The sequence below is a fragment of the Grampus griseus genome (assembly GCF_964374135.1).
Source record: "Grampus griseus genome assembly, chromosome: 14".
In the NCBI taxonomy this organism is placed as follows: Eukaryota; Metazoa; Chordata; class Mammalia; order Artiodactyla; family Delphinidae; genus Grampus; species Grampus griseus.
The window spans coordinates 6,119,157-6,137,262 of NC_139008.1; the positions used below are offsets into that span (position 1 = coordinate 6,119,157).

At 46.6% G+C, this 18,106-nt stretch overlaps 1 protein-coding gene across 5 annotated transcripts; it reads right to left on the bottom strand.

Moving 5' to 3' along the window:
* Positions 1 to 6,510: 6,510 nt before the first annotated feature.
* Positions 6,511 to 17,865, bottom strand: ZNF789 (zinc finger protein 789). Of its 5 annotated transcripts, XM_082669914.1 has the most exons (7): positions 17,160 to 17,278; positions 15,430 to 15,507; positions 11,403 to 11,529; positions 8,713 to 8,826; positions 8,507 to 8,578; positions 7,726 to 7,824; positions 7,498 to 7,610 (listed from the first exon to the last, which is right to left on the bottom strand). In XM_082669914.1, the coding sequence occupies exons 1-6, from the start codon at positions 17,256 to 17,258 to the stop codon at positions 7,817 to 7,819; spliced, it is 498 nt and encodes a 165-aa protein (XP_082526040.1). In that variant the 5' UTR covers positions 17,259 to 17,278; the 3' UTR covers positions 7,498 to 7,610; positions 7,726 to 7,816. The 5 variants fall into 5 exon arrangements, with proteins under 5 accessions (XP_082526039.1, XP_082526037.1, XP_082526038.1 ...); XM_082669913.1 differs by lacking the exons at positions 7,726 to 7,824; positions 8,507 to 8,578; positions 17,160 to 17,278 and adding an exon at positions 17,813 to 17,865 and having other exon boundaries at positions 6,511 to 7,610; XM_082669911.1 differs by lacking the exons at positions 7,726 to 7,824; positions 8,507 to 8,578; positions 17,160 to 17,278 and adding an exon at positions 17,671 to 17,835 and having other exon boundaries at positions 6,511 to 7,610.
* Positions 17,866 to 18,106: the final 241 nt, after the last annotated feature.

An 18,106-nucleotide genomic window follows, 5' to 3' on the forward strand; every position in this document is an offset into this window, starting at 1 on the left:
CTGAGGTGTCCACAGGGTCGGTTTCTCTGAGCCCTCTCCTGGGCTTGCCTACGGCTGACTTCTCACTGTGGACTTTCCTCTGTGCCTGTGCACTCCTGGTGTCTCTTTCCTCTTCTTATAAGGACACGATTCCTATCCTTGAGGATAACACCCTTATGACCTTATTTAACCTTAATCACCTCCTTAAGTGCTCTGTCTCCAAATACAGCCACACTGGGGGTTAGGGCTTCCAGTGCATGGGTTTTGCGAGGGGCACACAATTCAGCTCAGAACAGTTGGGAACTATCTTGTCACTATCTGTGTTTTCCCATAGCACCTAGCACAGCGCCTTGCAAAATGGTAAATCTAGGTTTTTGTTAACAAAGTGATAGAACACCTGGTGGGAACTGGGAGAGGAGTTATAAAGTCATTTAAATCTATTGTCTTAGCTCATCTTTGTTTATAAAATTTCTGAGCTCTATTCTGGAAGGTCCTAGTTCCTGCTTGGAACTTCAGTCTCCAGGACAATGGCACAGAGGTAAAAGGGAAGCTCCTGGGGCCTCTGGGGTGGGAACTGCAGGGGCAGGGTCTGTGCCCTTCCAGTAACCCCAGCAGTGTAGCAAGCATCTGTTCTAACGAGGGTTCGGGGTGGGGCTGTCTACCGGGCAGGTGTGGTGCAGTCAGCCGAGGTGGAGCGGGTGAGCCCTTGCTTCTCACAAGCTTATCTTCTGGCAGGATTCTGAACAGTCTGCGGTAACCGGTATTGCCCCAGCAGGTGTCACAGTGGATGTAGGATCATTGGATGATCACAGCATGGCTTGGGGGCCTCCGTGGCTATTCATCTTGGTGAGCAGAGATTGCATTGCCACTTTGAATGATTGGACTAGAACATCTGTCTTGGCATCCTGTTCCCTTCAGAACCCACGCTGGATTCTTTTTGGTGAGCAAAGGGCTTATCATAATTGGGCCCCCCATTTTAATGAGTTTTAATTGTCTGAGCCCCACTTGCCAGACTATATCGCTTAGCTTTTGGTTAGAGCCCAATAATCCATCCAGTTCTTTGTTGAAATTCTTCAGTTCTTTTGGAAAAGAAAATGCAGGAGGTATTGTTCTAATCTCAGATTTAATTAAGAATATCTTAAACATGTATTAAGTCAGTTTAATGATAACAGCTCTTACAAATAGACCTACAAAGGTCTAGCTGCTCAAACACAATAGCAGTTTTTCTTTTTTTAATGAATTTTTAAAATATTTATTTATTTTATTTATCTATTTTATTTTTGGGGCTGCATCGGGTCTTAGTTGGGGCATGTGGGGTCTTTGTTGAGGCATGTGGGATCTTTCATTGTAGTGCGGGCTTCTCTCTAGCTGTGGCGCAAGGTCTCCAGGGCGCATGGGCTCTGTAGTTTGCGGCACGCGGGCTGTTTCGCTGTGGCATGGGCTTAGTTGCCCCGTGGCATGTGGGATCTTAGTTCCCCAACCAGGGCTTGAACCTGCGTCCCCTGCGTTGGAAAGTGGATTCTTTACCGCTGGACCACCAGGGAAGCCCCTATAAGTTTACTTTTTACTCCTATAACAGTGTAAGGCAGATATACATGACTGACAGGAAGGCTCTCCTCTGAGCAGTCAATCTGATGGCAGCCCTGACATCTTCAGACATGGCTTCCGAGACCTCCTTGGGGATTTTCTAACCTAGTCAACTGGGAGAAGAGAACACGGACGTGTGACAGGGCTTTATGGGCCAAGCCAGAAGTGGCACACATCATCTTCACTATAGTCCATTGGTTAGAACTCGGTCACCTAGCTGCATTTAACAATACAAGCTGCAAAGTGTAGTCTAGCTGTGTGTCCAGGAAGGAGAAAAACACATTTTTGATAAACTGGTAGCAATCTACAACAAGACTCAAAAATTACTAACTGTAGAAAATTGATAAATTCAACTACACTATATCAGGAAAAGACAAACAAAATGGGAAGCACAGCCCAGGAAGATGAAAAGATGCTCAACTACATTAGTAATAAGAGAAAAGCACATTAAACCACAATTGGATACGATTTCACAAAAGATTATCAAACCTTTCAAAATCCGTCAGTATCAAGTACCGATAAAGATATAGAATAGTGGAAACTCTCATCTGCTGTTGAATGTGTAAGTTGTTACATTTATTAGGGAAAACAGTTCGCCATACTTTTTTTTTAGCCATGCCACATGGCATGTGGGATCTTAGTTCCCCAACCAAGGATCGAACCTGTGCCCCCTGCATTGGAAGCGTGGAGTCTTAACCACTGGAACGCCAGGGAAGTCCCTGGCCATACTTCTTAAAGTTGAACATGTATATATCTTATTTCTAGGTTTTTTTCACAGGGAACCAAGAGGCATGTTGACATGCTGCTTTATAAAAGCCCCAGACTGGAAACATCCTGAAAACCCATCAACAAAAGAATAGATTCATAAATTGTGCTGTATTCCTGCAGTGGGATACTTATTGTCAGTGAATGTGGTTGAACCACAGCTACACAGAAAGATGCATGATTCTCAAAACACACGTGCAGTGAAAGAGTATGACTCCATGTATGTAAAGTTCTGAAAAAGCAGAACTAAGTAATACATCATCCAGACATAAATAGATAGGTGGTACGTCTACATAATACAAGGGAATGATTAACATAAAACTCAGAATATTTGTTAACCTTTGGTGAAGAGGGAGGGAGAGGAGATTGGACAGAATATAAGAGGCTTTTGTGATTCTGAAAATGATCTATTTCTTACATAGTATGAGGATGCATGGGTGTTCTTTTCATTATCATTTACTGTCATATATCCTCAGATACTTTTGAATTATGATATTATTTGACAAGAAACATGGACAAGTTTACTGTAAAATATTGCTAACATACAGACAAGTATAGACAATAGAGATTGATTTTAAAGAACATTCACATATGCACCAGATTAATCATTCTTAACATATTTGCTTCATATCTTTTTTTAAAATATATATATATATTTATTTGGTTGCACTGGGTCTTAGTTGTGGCAGGCAGGCTCCTTAGTTGTGGCTCACAGGCTTCTTAGTTGCGGCTTGCCAGCTCCTTAGTTGCAGCACACGGGCTCCTTAGTTGTGGCATGTGAACTCTTAGTTGTGGCATGCATGTGGGATCTAGTTCCCTGACTAGGTATCAAACCCGTACCCCCTGCATTGGGAGTGCAGAGTCTTATCCACTGCACCACCAGGGAAATCCCTCATATCATTTTAAGAAATAAAATAATATGTACTGTAAAGGCTCCCATTCCTTTCCCTCATCAGAAGGAATAACTATACTGAAATTGTGTCCTTCTTTTCCCCATTTTATACCACAAGATCTTGTATCCATAAACAATATATGTAGTGTTGCAGGATTTAAAATTTTATGCAGACATATTATATTCTGTCATATTGGAACTTGATTTGCCATTTTAAGATTGATTTATGTTTCTGCATATAAATAGATCCAGTTTATTCAAACTGCTGTAAATTAGTTCCCGAGAGAGACTTGGAAGAATGTTAAATTTGGTAAATGTGGGTAGATGGTGTAAAGGATTCTCTGTATTATTTTTGCAATTTGCAAATTATTTCAGAATAACAGTATCACTACTGAGTCATTTATATTGGCAGTATGCACTTGGAAATGGAAGTGGGGGAAGTATCCATTTATGATAATGACACAAATAACTCACCATAAATTTACTTGAAAAAAATGTAAGAACTTACCTGAAAATGTATATTTTGACAGGAAGTCATCTATTACTATTTTATTCTAAAATGTAGAATTTCATTTTCAATTTCATTTTCAATTGAAAAAAAAATTCAATTGAAATTTCAATTGAAAAAAAATTCAATTTTCAATTTCAATTCAATTGAAATTTTCAATTTCAATTCAATTGAAATTTTCAATTTCAATTTCATTTTCAATACTACATTCTAAAATGTAGTATTTTCCTTTATGCTTCCCCTCCTCATTTCTATCAGCTAAGAAATGTTGGCAGAAAGAGAAGCCACCTTGATAAAAGCTACAGTTGAGTGTGAACTTGGAATAAGATCTAGACCGACACAGGTGTTGTCAAAGGTGTGAGCTGCATACTAGTCATATGACCATGTTATGTGACATTTTAGTGAACTGTAATCCAAGTGTGTAAAAAGAGGAGAAAATGAAAGCACTGAACAATTTTTATATCTTATTTTTAGTCATTTGAATTTTAACACAGTCTGTTTTTTCATTTATAGTTTAGCATTATTAGCTAAAGAAGGAAATAACATTTGTATTATTTATTTTTCACCTTGATTTAAATATGGTGTAAAAAGCTTCACTGGTCTTGTCAAAAAAAGGTGCACCTTTTCTAGTCCAGTGGAGTATTCTAGACTCTTCTGACCTTTGCAGTATGAGCTAATGATTCCCCTGTGTGGCCAGGCATGGAGGACAGTGGGTTCAGACCATTAGCTAAATAGAAAAGCCAAAACTTGAGCGTTTCTTCTCCATTACCTTCCCTGGAGGGCTAGTTTGGAGCTCCTGCCCTACTGCTAAATATTGACAAACATGACCATACACTGACGATGACATCGCTGATCTGTGCTCCTGGCCTGGTGACCGTCTAGCCTCTGCGGAAGGCAGGAAGCCTGCCCTGCACGCCGGCACTCTTGAGCTGGGGACCCCTTTCTCCCAAGGCAAATTAGTTCAGCAAGTCTTCCAGACCAGCCCCACCCCTCCCCTCCTTTGTGTCCCAGGAATTCTACTGAAAAAAATATTTTCAGCAAATAAAACATTTTATAGGGGCCATTTATAAAGGGAAAGGAAGGCCATTTAATTTAGTCGTAGAGAAGGAAGTGGCACCAAATACAAGCTCCCTTGTTCCTCCATAAGAAGTCCTTAGGGTTTCTCCAGCAGTGCTGTCCAACAAGCCTGGGCTGATGGGAGTGTTCTATAATTGTGCTGATCTTGAAATGTGGCTTTTGATTTGAGGAAGTTTTTTAACTTTTTAAAATTTTAATTTAAATAGGCTCATATGGCCAGTGGCTGCCATATTGAAGAGTGCAGCTCTTTTCTCCTCCTTGGGACAGATGTGGCTGAAGGTAGGCATTTCCATGTTACCTCTGGATCCTTAGCTGTACCCTCTCTTTCTGGGAAGCTGGAAGCATGTACATCATCTACACAAAGTAGATTCAGTAGTCTGAGCCAGACTGTGTACTCAAGCCTGGGTCTGCTTTCACAGGTCCCCAACTCCAGAGGTGGTTGTGAGCAAGAATTCTCTCTCATTGGCTTATTTCCTCTTGTCAGAGGCCTCGACTTCTTAATTTTGTTCGGGGAAATAGAGTTTGGCAGCCTTTCCTTCCAGCCAGTTCCTGCCGCTTGGTACACAAGTACCGATACCGAAGCCAGTATATAATCTAACACTCATTATTTTCCTGCTGCAAAGCTGAAATTTCCTTTATTTTATGGGGTGCCACTCGCTTTCTTATCATTCCCAATAGAACTTTGTTTTTATGTGCTGGGTAAGAAATCATGGAACTGGTAAGGGCAAGAAAATAATCAAATCAAGAGATTTGATTAACATGAGAGGGTCTAACAGCAGCAGTTTACTCGTGAGAAGAGGTGTTGAAATACTGGTAGGGGAGTTAGAAGGGACACAGAGAAGGGCAGACAGCTAATAAAGCAGCTACCACGGAGAGTGAATGTGCGTCATCGCATGGAAAGACTCTGAAAACAGTGTGAAACACATGCTTCACAGATGTTCCACCCTAGGGGAGAGGGAGACCTGGTATTCGTCAAAATCCCATCAAGCGTGGTTGAGGGCTGCCCCCAGAGCAGTGGTCTTTCGTGGTTTTCAAAAAAGCCCGCAGCCCAAGAGACACAGATGGTGCAAGTCGGATGAAGCACACGGCAGGGGAAAGGCCGGGGGCAGGGGGCCAGGGCAGTAACAGCATCTGCTCTGAACATTGACTTTGAACTCTCAGTAGAACCTAGTAGCACACTAATTTTAGTTTCTGGGTAAATTTCGGTAATTCTTAATATCTCAGTAGTACTAGTAGGTAGCCCTTACTTTATTTTTAAAACGTCTATATAATCTCAGGTGATTTTTCATTATGAAACCAAGAAAGGCATTCTTAAATCGTTCACGATCCAGAAGATGGTCTCCAGCCTGGGGGACCACAGAGTAAAACTTCTATGCCTTCCATCTGCCTTGACTTAACTCGGGGAAATGAAGGTAAAGGGGACCCAGGGAGACTGGACACAACAACCTATGACATTTCTATTAAGTAACTTTTTTTTTTAAATTTAAATCCAGTTTTATTGTTTTGTTTTTTGGCTGTGCTGCAGAGCATGTGGGATCTTACTTCCCTGACCAGGGACCGAGCCCATGCCCCCTGTGTTGGAAGTGCAGAGTCCTAACCACTGGACCGCCAGGGAAGTCCTCTATTAAGTAATTCTTGACTGTAGCAAGAAGGTTAGCTACGAAGAGAGGGTCCCCACAGAAAAACCATTTCAGTTCCTGTTTATTAATTTTCATAAAACAATTGAGTTACACATATTTGCAAGAGTGGTTAAGTTCTGGTCTTTAAATGGTAGCTTTTCTGGTTACTATCACATAGGTATCTGCTCTCTGTGAGTACCCTGATGCTTAATAAAGCTTGTGCGCCAACTGAAAGATTTTCCACATTTGTCACATCTGTAGGGTCTCTCCCCAGTATGAATGACCTCATGTCGATGAAGATTTGCCTTAAAACTAAAAGTTTTCCCACATTCGCTACATTCAAAGAATTCCTCCTTGGTATGGATTCTTTGATGCTGAATGAGATCTACATTCCGACCAAAGGATTCACCACATTCACTGCATTTATGAGTGTTCTGTTTATTGTGAATTTGTCGATGGCTCATAAGGGTTGAATGCCGGCCAAAGGCTTTTCCACATTCAATGCATTTATGGGGTTTCTCTCCACTGTGGATTAACTGATGTCGAATAAGGGTTGAATTCTGACTAAATGTTCTTTCACATTCGCTACATTTATAGGGTTTTTCTTTGGTATGGATCCTCCTATGTTCAACAAGATACGCCATCTGACGGAAACACTTTCCACAGTCATGACATTCATATGGCTTTTTTTGTGAGTGACACTGTTTGTGGACAATCAGAGCAGACTTCTGTTTGAAGGCCTGCCCACATATGTCGCACTCAAAGGGATCCTCTGAACTGTGAATTCTTTGATGTCGAACAAAATTTGCCTGACGCTGGAAGGCTCTTCCACATTCGCTGCATTCATAAGATTTTGCATTTGTAAGAATTCGCTTATGCCTCAAAAGCAGTGATCTCTGATGGAAGGGTTTTCCATACTCATCATATTTGCCCTGCTTTGTCCTTGCCTGAGCTTTCCGATCTTGAATAAGGTTAAGGTTTTGAAGGAAGTCCTTACAGCATTCATCACCAATAGTAGGGAGTGAAAGTCGGTAAATGTCCACAAATTCGTTACATTCAAGTAACTTTTCTAAGGGTTTCCTGGCCATTTTCTGCTTTACCAGTGACATCTTACATGACTCTAAATCTTCAGAAATGTTCTGCTTTGGAGTTAGCTCTTTCATCTTGAATCTGGCTTCAGGACCTAGCCAAAAAAAAAAGAAAGTATATAAATGACCTGACTGCCATAGAAGGAAAAAAAAGGAAAGAAGTCAGGAAGTTTGTGATACGAGACTCAAACGAGGCTAAGAAGTGCTCACCTAGTTAAACCATCATACTACAGAGGCCAGTATTCTGATTTCCTTCCATAGGACCCACAGCTTTCATATCAGAAAGAGCTCTTGACATCAGCTAACCAGCTAAAATGTGCACAAGAGTATATGTCAGAGAATGTGAGAATTGAATAAATCCATCACCATTAGTGGGATAACAACTTACTCTCAGTACCAGCAGTGTCACATAACTAGGAGAGAGGTAGCATTTTGTACTTTCTAGATAAGCATGTTTTTAATAATTCTGGGAGAAACAACTTCTTAAAAATGGAGAAAGTGTGTAAGATAGAATAGAAAAGGAAACAGAGAGAAATAAGTACAAAACCAATGGACTAGAGCAGTGGGTTTTCAACCAGCGATGGTGTTGCTGGAACCTAGTGGGCGGAGGCCAAGGATGCTGCTAAACATCCTACGAGGCCCAGCACAGCCCTCACCGCAAAGAATTAAACATCCTAAAATGTCAGCGGTGCTGAGGCTGTGAAACCGTGGAGGGAGGGATGCGAAAAAGGGTAGAAGCAGCAATCAGGACATAGTACGTAGGAAAAAGGAACATCAGTAAACACCGAGAGAATTTGGAAAACAAAATGAGAGCAAGGGAACAAGAGCAAGTATAGAGAAAGGGTAAGTGATGAGGGTAGAAAAAAGGAGTATCTAGGATGGCACGAGAGCTGTCAGAAAACAGACCGGCTGCTTCAGAGAAGCACTTGAAATGCAGTAGAAAGAGGATGAGCTTTGCAGACTTGATGTCAAATCCCAACTGTCAACCTACTAGCCATGTGACAGACATCGCAGTCCCTTAGTTTCTTCACCTGGGAATGGGGCTGATGACCATACCCACCACCTGCAGGGGGCAGAAGGGACAATGAGCAGGAGAGACACCAGACACCCGGCTCGGTGTCGGCACAGGAGGGGCCTGGTGAATGGGGTCCCTCCCTCTGCGTGACCCCCATAGGGCCGGGTCTTCTCCTCACCCACCTGGGCAAGCACTACCGGAAGCCTTCCTAGTCCCAGCTCTTGGTAGATCCAGGATCCACGGCTCTTCCCACTGCTCCAGCTGACAGATCACCTCAGGTTTGGGAAACTGAACTCCTACTCGTGGGGAAGTAAATGGGATGTGCTGGTTAGTGAGCAGCAGATGTCCCAGAGCTCATTTTACCCCTTGGGGTCTAAGCGGTGGGGGGACAGTGACAAGCAGAGATCAGGACAGTAGTGAACAGGGCTGGTGAGGAGAGGACTTGGTGCAATCTTTATTGAAAGCCTGAACAATATTTACACTCGGGGATGTGGTAATCTCACTCTTAGAAATATAGCCTAAGGAAAATTAGGACAAAGGTTCATGAACCAGAGATGTTCAGCAGAGTTCTAACAAACAGTGCAAACTGGAAATAAACTAAACGTCAATAGGGGAATGGTTAAAGTGTAGCACATGAATACAACAGAGGCGAAAGTATTAGGCAGATACTGAAAATCCACGTATTCAAAGAATATTTCTTTTGGGCTTCCCTGGTGGCGCAGTGGTTAAGAATCTGCCTGCCAATGCAGGGGACACGGGTTCGAGCCCCGGTCCGGGAAGGTCCCACATGCCGCAGAGCAACAAAGCCTGTGAGCCACAACTACCGAGCCTGTGCTCTAGAGCCCGCGAGCCACAACTACTGAAGCCCGTGCGCCTAGAACCTGTGGTCCACAACTAGAGAAGCCACTGCAATGAGAAGCCCACGCACCGCAAGAGTAGCCCCTGCTCGCCACAACTAAAGAAAGCCTGCACGCAGCAACGAAGACCCAATACAGCCAAAATAAAGAAAAAAAGAAATAAAATACATTAAAAAAAAAACTGAAAGAAGTTTCATATTAAAAAAAAAAGAATATTTCTTTTTCCCCCCAGTGCATCTGATACATTCTTCAAAGAATGTTTCTTAAAATAGGAAAATGCTCCCTAGATATTTTAAAGCAGAATACAAAACTCATGTAAATTATGATCCAAATTTTGTTTTTAAAAACTACGTGTGTGTCTGTGCGTGTGTGTGTGTACAGATCTTCCTCTACTTACAAAAGGGTAACTTCCTGGTAAACCCAATCTAAACTGAAAATATGCTAAGTCAGAAATGCATTTATTACACCTAACCTCCCGAACGTCATAGCTTAGCCTCACCGACCTTAAACACGCAAAGAACACTTACATTACGCCACAGTTGGGCAAGATGATCTAACACAAAACCTACTTTATTATAAAGTGGTGAAAAGCTGTTGTAACTTACTGAATACTGTACTGAAAGTGAGAAACAGAATGGTTTCAAGTGTACTGGTTGGCTGCCCTTGTGACGACATGATCACATAGCTGTGTGGGAGCTGCGGCTCTGAGCCCAGCGTCACCAGAGAGAACGGTCCTGCATATCGCTACCCGAGGAAAAGATAAAAATTCGAAGTGCGCTTTCCACTGAATGTGTATTGCTTTCACACCATTGTAAAGTTGAAAACATCTTAAGCTGAACCATCATAAATAGGGCTGTCTGTATACATACATAAAAGTAAACCAAAATGTTAACAGGGTTAATGCTGGGCAGTGGGCAGGCAGATGATTTTAATTTTCTGCTTTATGAGGGTTTTTAATAACAGGGAAAATGCTGATACTATAATGTTAAATTTTAAAGGGATTACAGAATTATACATAGACTATGCTCAGATAGCTTTTTTTTTTAAAAAAACAGCACAGGAAAAAAAAAACAGGAAGGAAATGTTCCAAAATATTAACAGTGTTAGCCCTGAATGTTTTCCCCTTCCGCTTATGCTTTCCTCTATCTTCCATATATTCAAGTATGCTCTTGGAATGCTTTTAGAACAAAAGTAAACAGTAAAACATCCAGTGCTGGGTGAACAGTCTCACAAGAGGCGGTCAAGACTCTGTGCCAAGAGTGTCTGCAAGGGAGCCAACACTCCCCAGAAAGAAAAAGTCATCCAGGAACCTCCCACCCTAGGGAGACTCTGCATCGGAGTAACACAAAGGCAGGCTCCTGGGAAGCTGGAAGCTGTGAAGGTTCAGAAGTGAAGTCAGTGAAGAATCATTTCCTGGGCACCCAGTGATGTTGTAAACAAGGAGGGAAACCATTTTCAGACAGAAGGAAGAAAAAGTCTTTTCAAGGGAGCAAGATGCTAGACTTGGAATCTGCGGCGGCCACAGTCTTGTCAGCGCCTAGGAGTCTTAACAGGTGTGGAGGATTCAGGTCGGGGTGGGGAATGGGCTCATCGTCTCTGAACTCTAAAACAAAAGGGAACTATTAATTGTCCACAATCCCTCATTTGAAAACTTTGAGGCCAGATGTGTTTCATGACTCAGAATTTTTCCAGATTTCAGAAAGGTGCCTTGGTGGGTATATTTTCTCTTATGCACCACCCCCAACAGGGGTTGGGGCTGAAACCTTAAACACACTGATATTTCTGATGCCATATATATATATATATAAAGACCAAATGAGAAAAAGGATGATGAATAGCTTCCTGTACAATAAAAATCAGATTTAACCACCTGATGACTTCAGGTTGGGTCTTATAGCCAAATGAGTTACGAAAAAACGTCTGGTTTTCAGAGCTTTTTCTGCTTCTGGAATTGCAGATAAGAGACTGAGGAGATGTGCAGACACTCAAAGTGAAATGTTAAGCTGACTCATTACCCAAGGAGAGCACGTTTCTGTAGTTGTCCAGCATCACGTCTCTGTAGAGGTCCTTCTGAGCCCAGTCCAGTGTGTCCCACTCTTCCCTGGTGAAGTACAGAGCCACGTCCTCAAAGGACAGCAACCCCTGGAAACACAGCGACTAACTGCAGCTGCAATTCTTACAATAACTTTGTGAGCTACAGTTTTATTATTACAGATGGTCAGTATTTGAGGCTTCTCTGGCCGTTTGATCTCTGCTGCAGTCACTCATCTCTGCTCTGGTAGCACAGACACAGCACAGACAACAGGAGAGCAAACGGGTGTGACTGTGACCCAATAGAACTACTCCCGGCTCCAGGTGAGTTTGCCGACCCTGCTCTGTGCAACCCTACCTTCCACATCCTGTATTTCTTCTGCCCGGATCTCTCAGGAAATAGATGGCTCATTCCCATGACGTCACAGAGGATGGGGCAGCGTGCGGGCCATTCACACAGGGATGGACAGGCTAATGGGACACAGGGACGGACAGACTAATGGGACACAGGGACGGACAGACTAATGGGAAACAGGGACGGACAGGCTAATGGGACACAGGGATGGACTGGCTAATGGGACGTAGGGATGGACAGGCTAATGGGGACCAACCAGGCGAGCTGGAGCTCGTGGGGCTGGCTGTCGTGGGCACCGCTACCCACTAGGTGTGAAGGGGGAGGACGGGAGGGGACACTGGGATCCAGAAAGTTGTTGGAGAAGCAAGACCGGAGCGGGGGGCAGCCTAGCAAGGAGGGACTGAGGGATAAATCCCCAACAGCGATCCCCTCCAGGCCTCTGGTCCCCACCCCATCCCCCTGCCAGAAGCCAACCCGAAGCAAGAGCAAGGGAGCCCGTGGATGGAGAATATAAAGGCCAGCCTCCCAGGGCGCAGACAAAGTGGGGAACGGTGGAGAGTGTCTCCACGGGCCAAACAGACCGCTGAGCACCGTGCCCACGGCAGAAGTTTCCATCTGCAACTGTGTATCCAGCTCCCGGGGGCCGAGAGGCCTGGCGTCTGCCCCCCACACTCGCCGTGGTTCAGGGGGTGTTCGTGCGGAAGGGCTTCAACAATAGGAACACCAGCCCCACCCGAGATGCTTCACGCCGCTCCCCTCTGCAGACAGACCCTGAGTCTCGCAAACGACAGGCCTTTCTTTCCTCCTGCCCACACCTGGCCCAGGGTTAGGGTCTCAAGCCCCCTCCCCCGATCCTGAATATCCTCCGTCCCCAGAGCTGCCCGCAGACACCCTCACCTGCCCCACCTGCCCGCTGCCTTCTCTGCACCTGCGTGGAGGCTCCCAGGCGCTGGGATACAACGGTTCAAAGCCCCAGAGTCATCTGTGTGCGTGGGGTTTCCTAGCTGGGCCCTTCGTGTGGCTCCACAGTTCTCGCCCTCAAGGTCCTCACCAGGGGTCTTCTTCCCCTTTATCACTCCCGCTCCTTCAGGAAGCATTTACTGAGCACCAGGAAGTCGCCGGCCTCCGTGCCACATGCCAGTGACAGTAAACGCACAGAGGTGACAGCTCCTGCCGGGCCCACAGGACCAGCCCCTCGGGCTGCGCACTGCTCGACTCTAGGGGACACTGTTCACATGGCAGCTGTGACAACGGGGCCCCCAGAGCTGCTAAGTGCACAGCCTGTGCGACCCACGGAGCCCCAGCCCCGCTTCAGGGAGTGAAGGGTCCAGTGGGGAAGCGGGAGAAGTCAATACGGTGACGATGCAGGGGTCCACGGGGGGCGACGGGGGCTGTGAGGACAGGGCTCGCCCCACCCCCTCCTCTCAGGAGGCACTGCCAGTCACTTCCCAGAAAGCAGCCCCCGGGGCACACGGCCCTCACCTCCTCCCGCCTCCCCACCGGCTCCCAGGCATCCCCTGCATCGGGCCTCACCACCCCCCTTCTCCCTCCTGGTGACCCTTTCTCCTCGGGCGGGCCGATTCCATTCTCTCCTGTCTCCTCCAGGGTCTTAATCCAATGACCACGACTCTCCTGTGTTTACCCTTTTCCCCCTTGTGATACTGTGATTTAAATAAGAAATATATATTTGGTCTTCCTCCCTACTTCTGGCACAGAGTTCCTAAAAACCCTTGGATTTTCCTAAGGGATAAGAACAGAGGAGCATCTTTTAATATTTGGGCTTTTGTCCTCGGTTTCTGAAATAGCTCCAGGGCCATACAGGTGAGGGGAATGTCTTGTTACTCATAACAAATCCCTCACCCACACCTGAGTTCATGTTAATGCGGAAAACTCCTAAGGATGGGGCTGGATGTCAGGGGAACAAGCATGTGATGAGAGGGTTAGAACCTTCACCCCTAGCACCTGCGGGGAGGGGAGAGGCTGGGGTTCAGTCAGTCACCAAAGGTCAGTGACTCGACCCATCACGCCCACTAATGAACCCCCATAAAAACGCAGAAACGGAGGTGCTGGGGAGTGTCTGCCTGGAGAGGAAAGCCCTGCACCCCTCCCCCACTCCCCCTGCCCTGGCCTCTCTTCCATCGGGCTGATCCTGAGTTGTAGCCTTTTACGTGAACCAGGACCTGCTCAGTAAACCGTTTTCAGAGTTCCGTGAGCCACTCTACCAGATCAATGGCACCCGCGGAGTGGGTCGTGGGAACCCAATTTAGAGCCGGTGGGTCAGAAGCACAGGTGACAGCCCGCACTTGTGACTGGCGTCTGAGTTCGGGGCGGGGGGCGGTCTTGCGGGGACTGAGCCCTTACCCTGTGGGTCCGATGCTAACTCCAGGGTGACAGTGTCAGAATGAGTTAAATTGCGGGCACCCAGCTGGTGTCAGAACGGTCAGAAGTGAGGCGTCATGAAGCAGAGCAACACAGCCGCGTTCCTTCCCAGACTATCACTCCTGCCCGTAGCCCGCAGGATGCTGCCGCCTCTCCTGCCTTTACAAAGATGCTCCTGGCGCCTTGCTCCCTCTCGCTTCCGCCCTCTCCTTCCCTTACTGGGCCTTTTCTGTAAAGAAGACCCTACACGCTCACCTCCAGTCACCCCACACCCACCCAGTGGCTCTTCTGCAGCTGTCCTTCTGAGCCCAGCCCTCCGCCCACGTGGGAACACAAGGGAGAGTCATGGGGTTAATGCAGGACCTCAGAGAGATTTCACAGGGAGGATTTTTGCGCTGAGTCTCAGCATATGCAGAGGTGGGTTGCCTGTGGACAGGGAGAACAGGATGTACACAGGCCGGGGGACAGAAGGGAGTCCACATCTCTGCGGGCGGGTCCTCTGGCCGTCAGGGAAGGCGGGAGATGCCACCAGAAGGGCAGGCAGAGCTCTGTGATCCCTCAGCAAATGCGGACACGCTGGGCCAACGGGTCAAAGCGCTGCCCCTCCAACTCCCTCTTGCCTCCCTCCCGTCCAAGACTGTTCTTTCCAAATGGTCGCGAGGGTTCCTCACGTGTCTCCTCACTTTTCTACTCAGCCTCTCACACTCACCCTCCATCATGTTACGAGTTCAGTAACTAAGCTTCCAGTGTCCCTTTGATGCCAACAGATCAGAATTTATCCTGTGTTGTGGGAGTTTGTTTCCACAGCTCCCTCTCCAAATGGCTTGTAAGCGCCTTAGGTGAGAGCTTCTCTCCCAGCACAAAGGCAGTACTATCTGGTATACAGTAGGTACACAGTAATGCTCACTGACAGAAACAAGGAGCAACTGTGGTGACAACAGCTAAAACTTACAGAGCGCTCCACGTGTCACTAGATACCCTGCCGATATGCCACGTGCCCCGTTTCATTGAATCCTCGCAACTCTGCGACAGCTACTATCATTATCCCATTTTCCAGATAAGGAAACCGTGAGAGATCAGGTAACACATCTAAAACAGAGCCTGGATTTGAACCCGTCTGGCCCCAAAGTTCAAGCTCTTTACATCCTACCTTCCAAGAAGGAAAAACCCCCAGCTGATAAAGATGGCTCGACCTGAACAGAGGAGTTAAAGCCACGTGAACGCCAATGCCCGGCGGTGAGGCTACACCAAGGTAGGGGAGGAGCAACCCTGCTCACCTTCCACAGGACTGGCAGGAACACGGCTTCCACGGCCTGGCCTCTGAGGTGGTGCAGCCTCCCGGCCATCAGGCTGAGCTGAAGGAGAGGAAAAGAGCACACGTAAGGCCAGCCCCGATTTGAAGCTCTCTCACCAGGCAGCCCAGGACAGGGAATTCCAATGGGGCCAACGAACCTCAGCTAGCACAAAGTCACTGTGTTTGGTGTTGGAATATGTGATAAAATGAAAGCAACTGCTAGAATACTCTTGTTAGGAATTTCTGAAGCTAAATCAATTTCCAATCTTTATCCAAGGAAACCTGTGGCTCTGCCCTCACCTCCTCCCTAGAGTATATTCAGCAGCACTTCGTTGAGAGACCCAATATGCCAAGGGACCAGACTGTAGGAAAAAACAGAACTCTGACCTGCAACCTGCAGCAACCCGCCTGGAACCCAAACCACAAGCAATGCAGCAATAGGCCCTACATCAGGACTTGGTCTCCAAGTGCCAGCTTGTCTCTGATATGTACCCCTGTCCTCCATCTAGGGCCGAGAGGAAAAGCCGAATATGCTCCCGTACCCAATCACGTAGGATGTTCCGCTTCTTTTATTTAACCTGCCTCCAGTTTTTCCAAGCCAATCAGCTCCAAACTCAGCATATTTGAGTCTTCCCTCTTTTCCACTATAAAACTTCCCCTGCTTGCCTTTGAGTCTCTGCCACACGCACGTGATGGTGGCCAACTCCCTTGGCCATGAAGGGAATGAAGAGCCTTTGCTTGTTCTCTTTTGGGTGGTCTTCATGTATTTCTACATCACACAGAATCAGCTCAGATAGTGTAAAAATGATTTTAGGGCAGTTAGAGATTTTAGGCTACATATGATATACAAAGAGCTAATTGTGGTCAAAAGAAAATTCAGAAGACTTTACTTGATAGGAACATTTTAGGGAGCAAAACCCAAACTGTGAACAAGGAGACTTCAAAACTGAAAGTCTTGGGCTCTCAGCAGTTACCGCTCAGTTTATAAAGCCTGTGAAGGGGTGGCAGAATAAGCCACCCCAAAATATACCACTTTGGAATACTGAGCTGCGGGACCTAAAAAACGGCTGTTTAAAAAAGAAGCAACAGGGGAACTTCCTGGCAGTCCAGTGGTTAGGACTCGGGGCTTTCACTGCCGGGGCCTGGGTTCCAACCCTAGTTGGGGAACTAAGATCCTGAAAGCTATGTGGACTCACTCATGCTAAGCCCCATGTCAGCAAACCAACACTTAATCCTTAACCTAACTGCCATTTCAGCCTCTTCCAGGAATAGAACCTCCCTCCGCTTTCCCTATGAAGATAGTATTTAGGCCCGAATTCTACGCCATCTCAGGGGTTAGTCATTTTTCCTTGGGTATCTCCCATGTTTACATGAGGTATACATGTTAAGAAACTTGTTTATTTTCATCTTTTATTGCGGGGGTCTCAACTAAGTACTCAGAAGGGTAGAGAGAAAATTATTTTCCTCCCACACACATGAATGAGGAAGTACATTGTTTTCTATTGGGACTGGTTACTAGAAACTGACATTCCTTTTAGAAGAGTAGCACCGGACAAGTTTACTTGTTTGTAGCTGATTGGCTAGGAAGCTGCAAGGTCACCCTGACACGAAGAAAGCTTGTTTCCTTTAAGGACAGAGCCAGCATTTGGGGGAAACTAGGACAGCTTTTAAGTTTTGGTTCCGCAGCTATGGGTGGTTGGCCAGGGGACATACCCAAACTGTGGCCTCCGCTTTGCTTCTTTTTAAATATAGTAAATTCGGTGTTGTTTCTCTCAGGGAATACACAAATGATGGGATACGGAGGATCTTCATTTTTTAATTGTGCTTCTCTGGCTACCGGCGAACCTTGCTTTATGTAAGTACATCTTTAAGAAAGTCCCTCACACACCGTTCACGTTCCCTAAAAACACTGCTCCTAAGCGCTCCTGCCTCTTAAGCAAGAAGGCACCCCCCAGACGGTCCTGATCAGGGGAAGGGACCTCAACCCTTTCATTATCTAAACTAGATTATCTTCTGTGAGCATTGTGCATTTGGAAGTCAGAACCCATAATCCAATTTGTTAATCTATAACAATACAGTGCCCTGAAGATCGGGGTGGGATGGGGGGGAAGGATACGGGGGGGAGGGGGTGTCTCTCCAGCCCTCACACCTTCTATGGCGGGGCCACTGAGGCTTCCCCGCGGCACCCAATCCTCCCATCACACTAGCTCCTTTCTCCCCAAACCTCGCGGCCTCCGACTCCAGCCACGTCGCCTCCTCCAGGAAGTCCTCAGGATGCACCTGCGGCTGCCATGGGGGCTGGGATCCCCTCTCGAGGTGCTGGGCTGGACCCGGAATCAGGTCCGAGCCTCTCAGCTAAACCGCACCTGAAGGCGCGACGCTAAAGGTCCCTGAGCCTGTCAGCCGGATCACTGGCGCACGCCGAGCAGAGCGTCCCCACCCGAGTACCTTCTAGGAACGGCGGAGGCTTCGCAACTCTCTGATAGAGGGTAAGGGTAGGGGCGGGGGTGGGGGGAGTGTGCGAGTAAGGGGGCGGGGCGCTCATGTCTCACGCAACCTCCGCTCCTGGCCGGAGCCAATCAACTGCCGCAGAGGGCGTTGACTAGGCCACGTGACTTCCAGGCCCTGCCCCAGCCCGTTCCAGCCTACCCTGGAGGTCT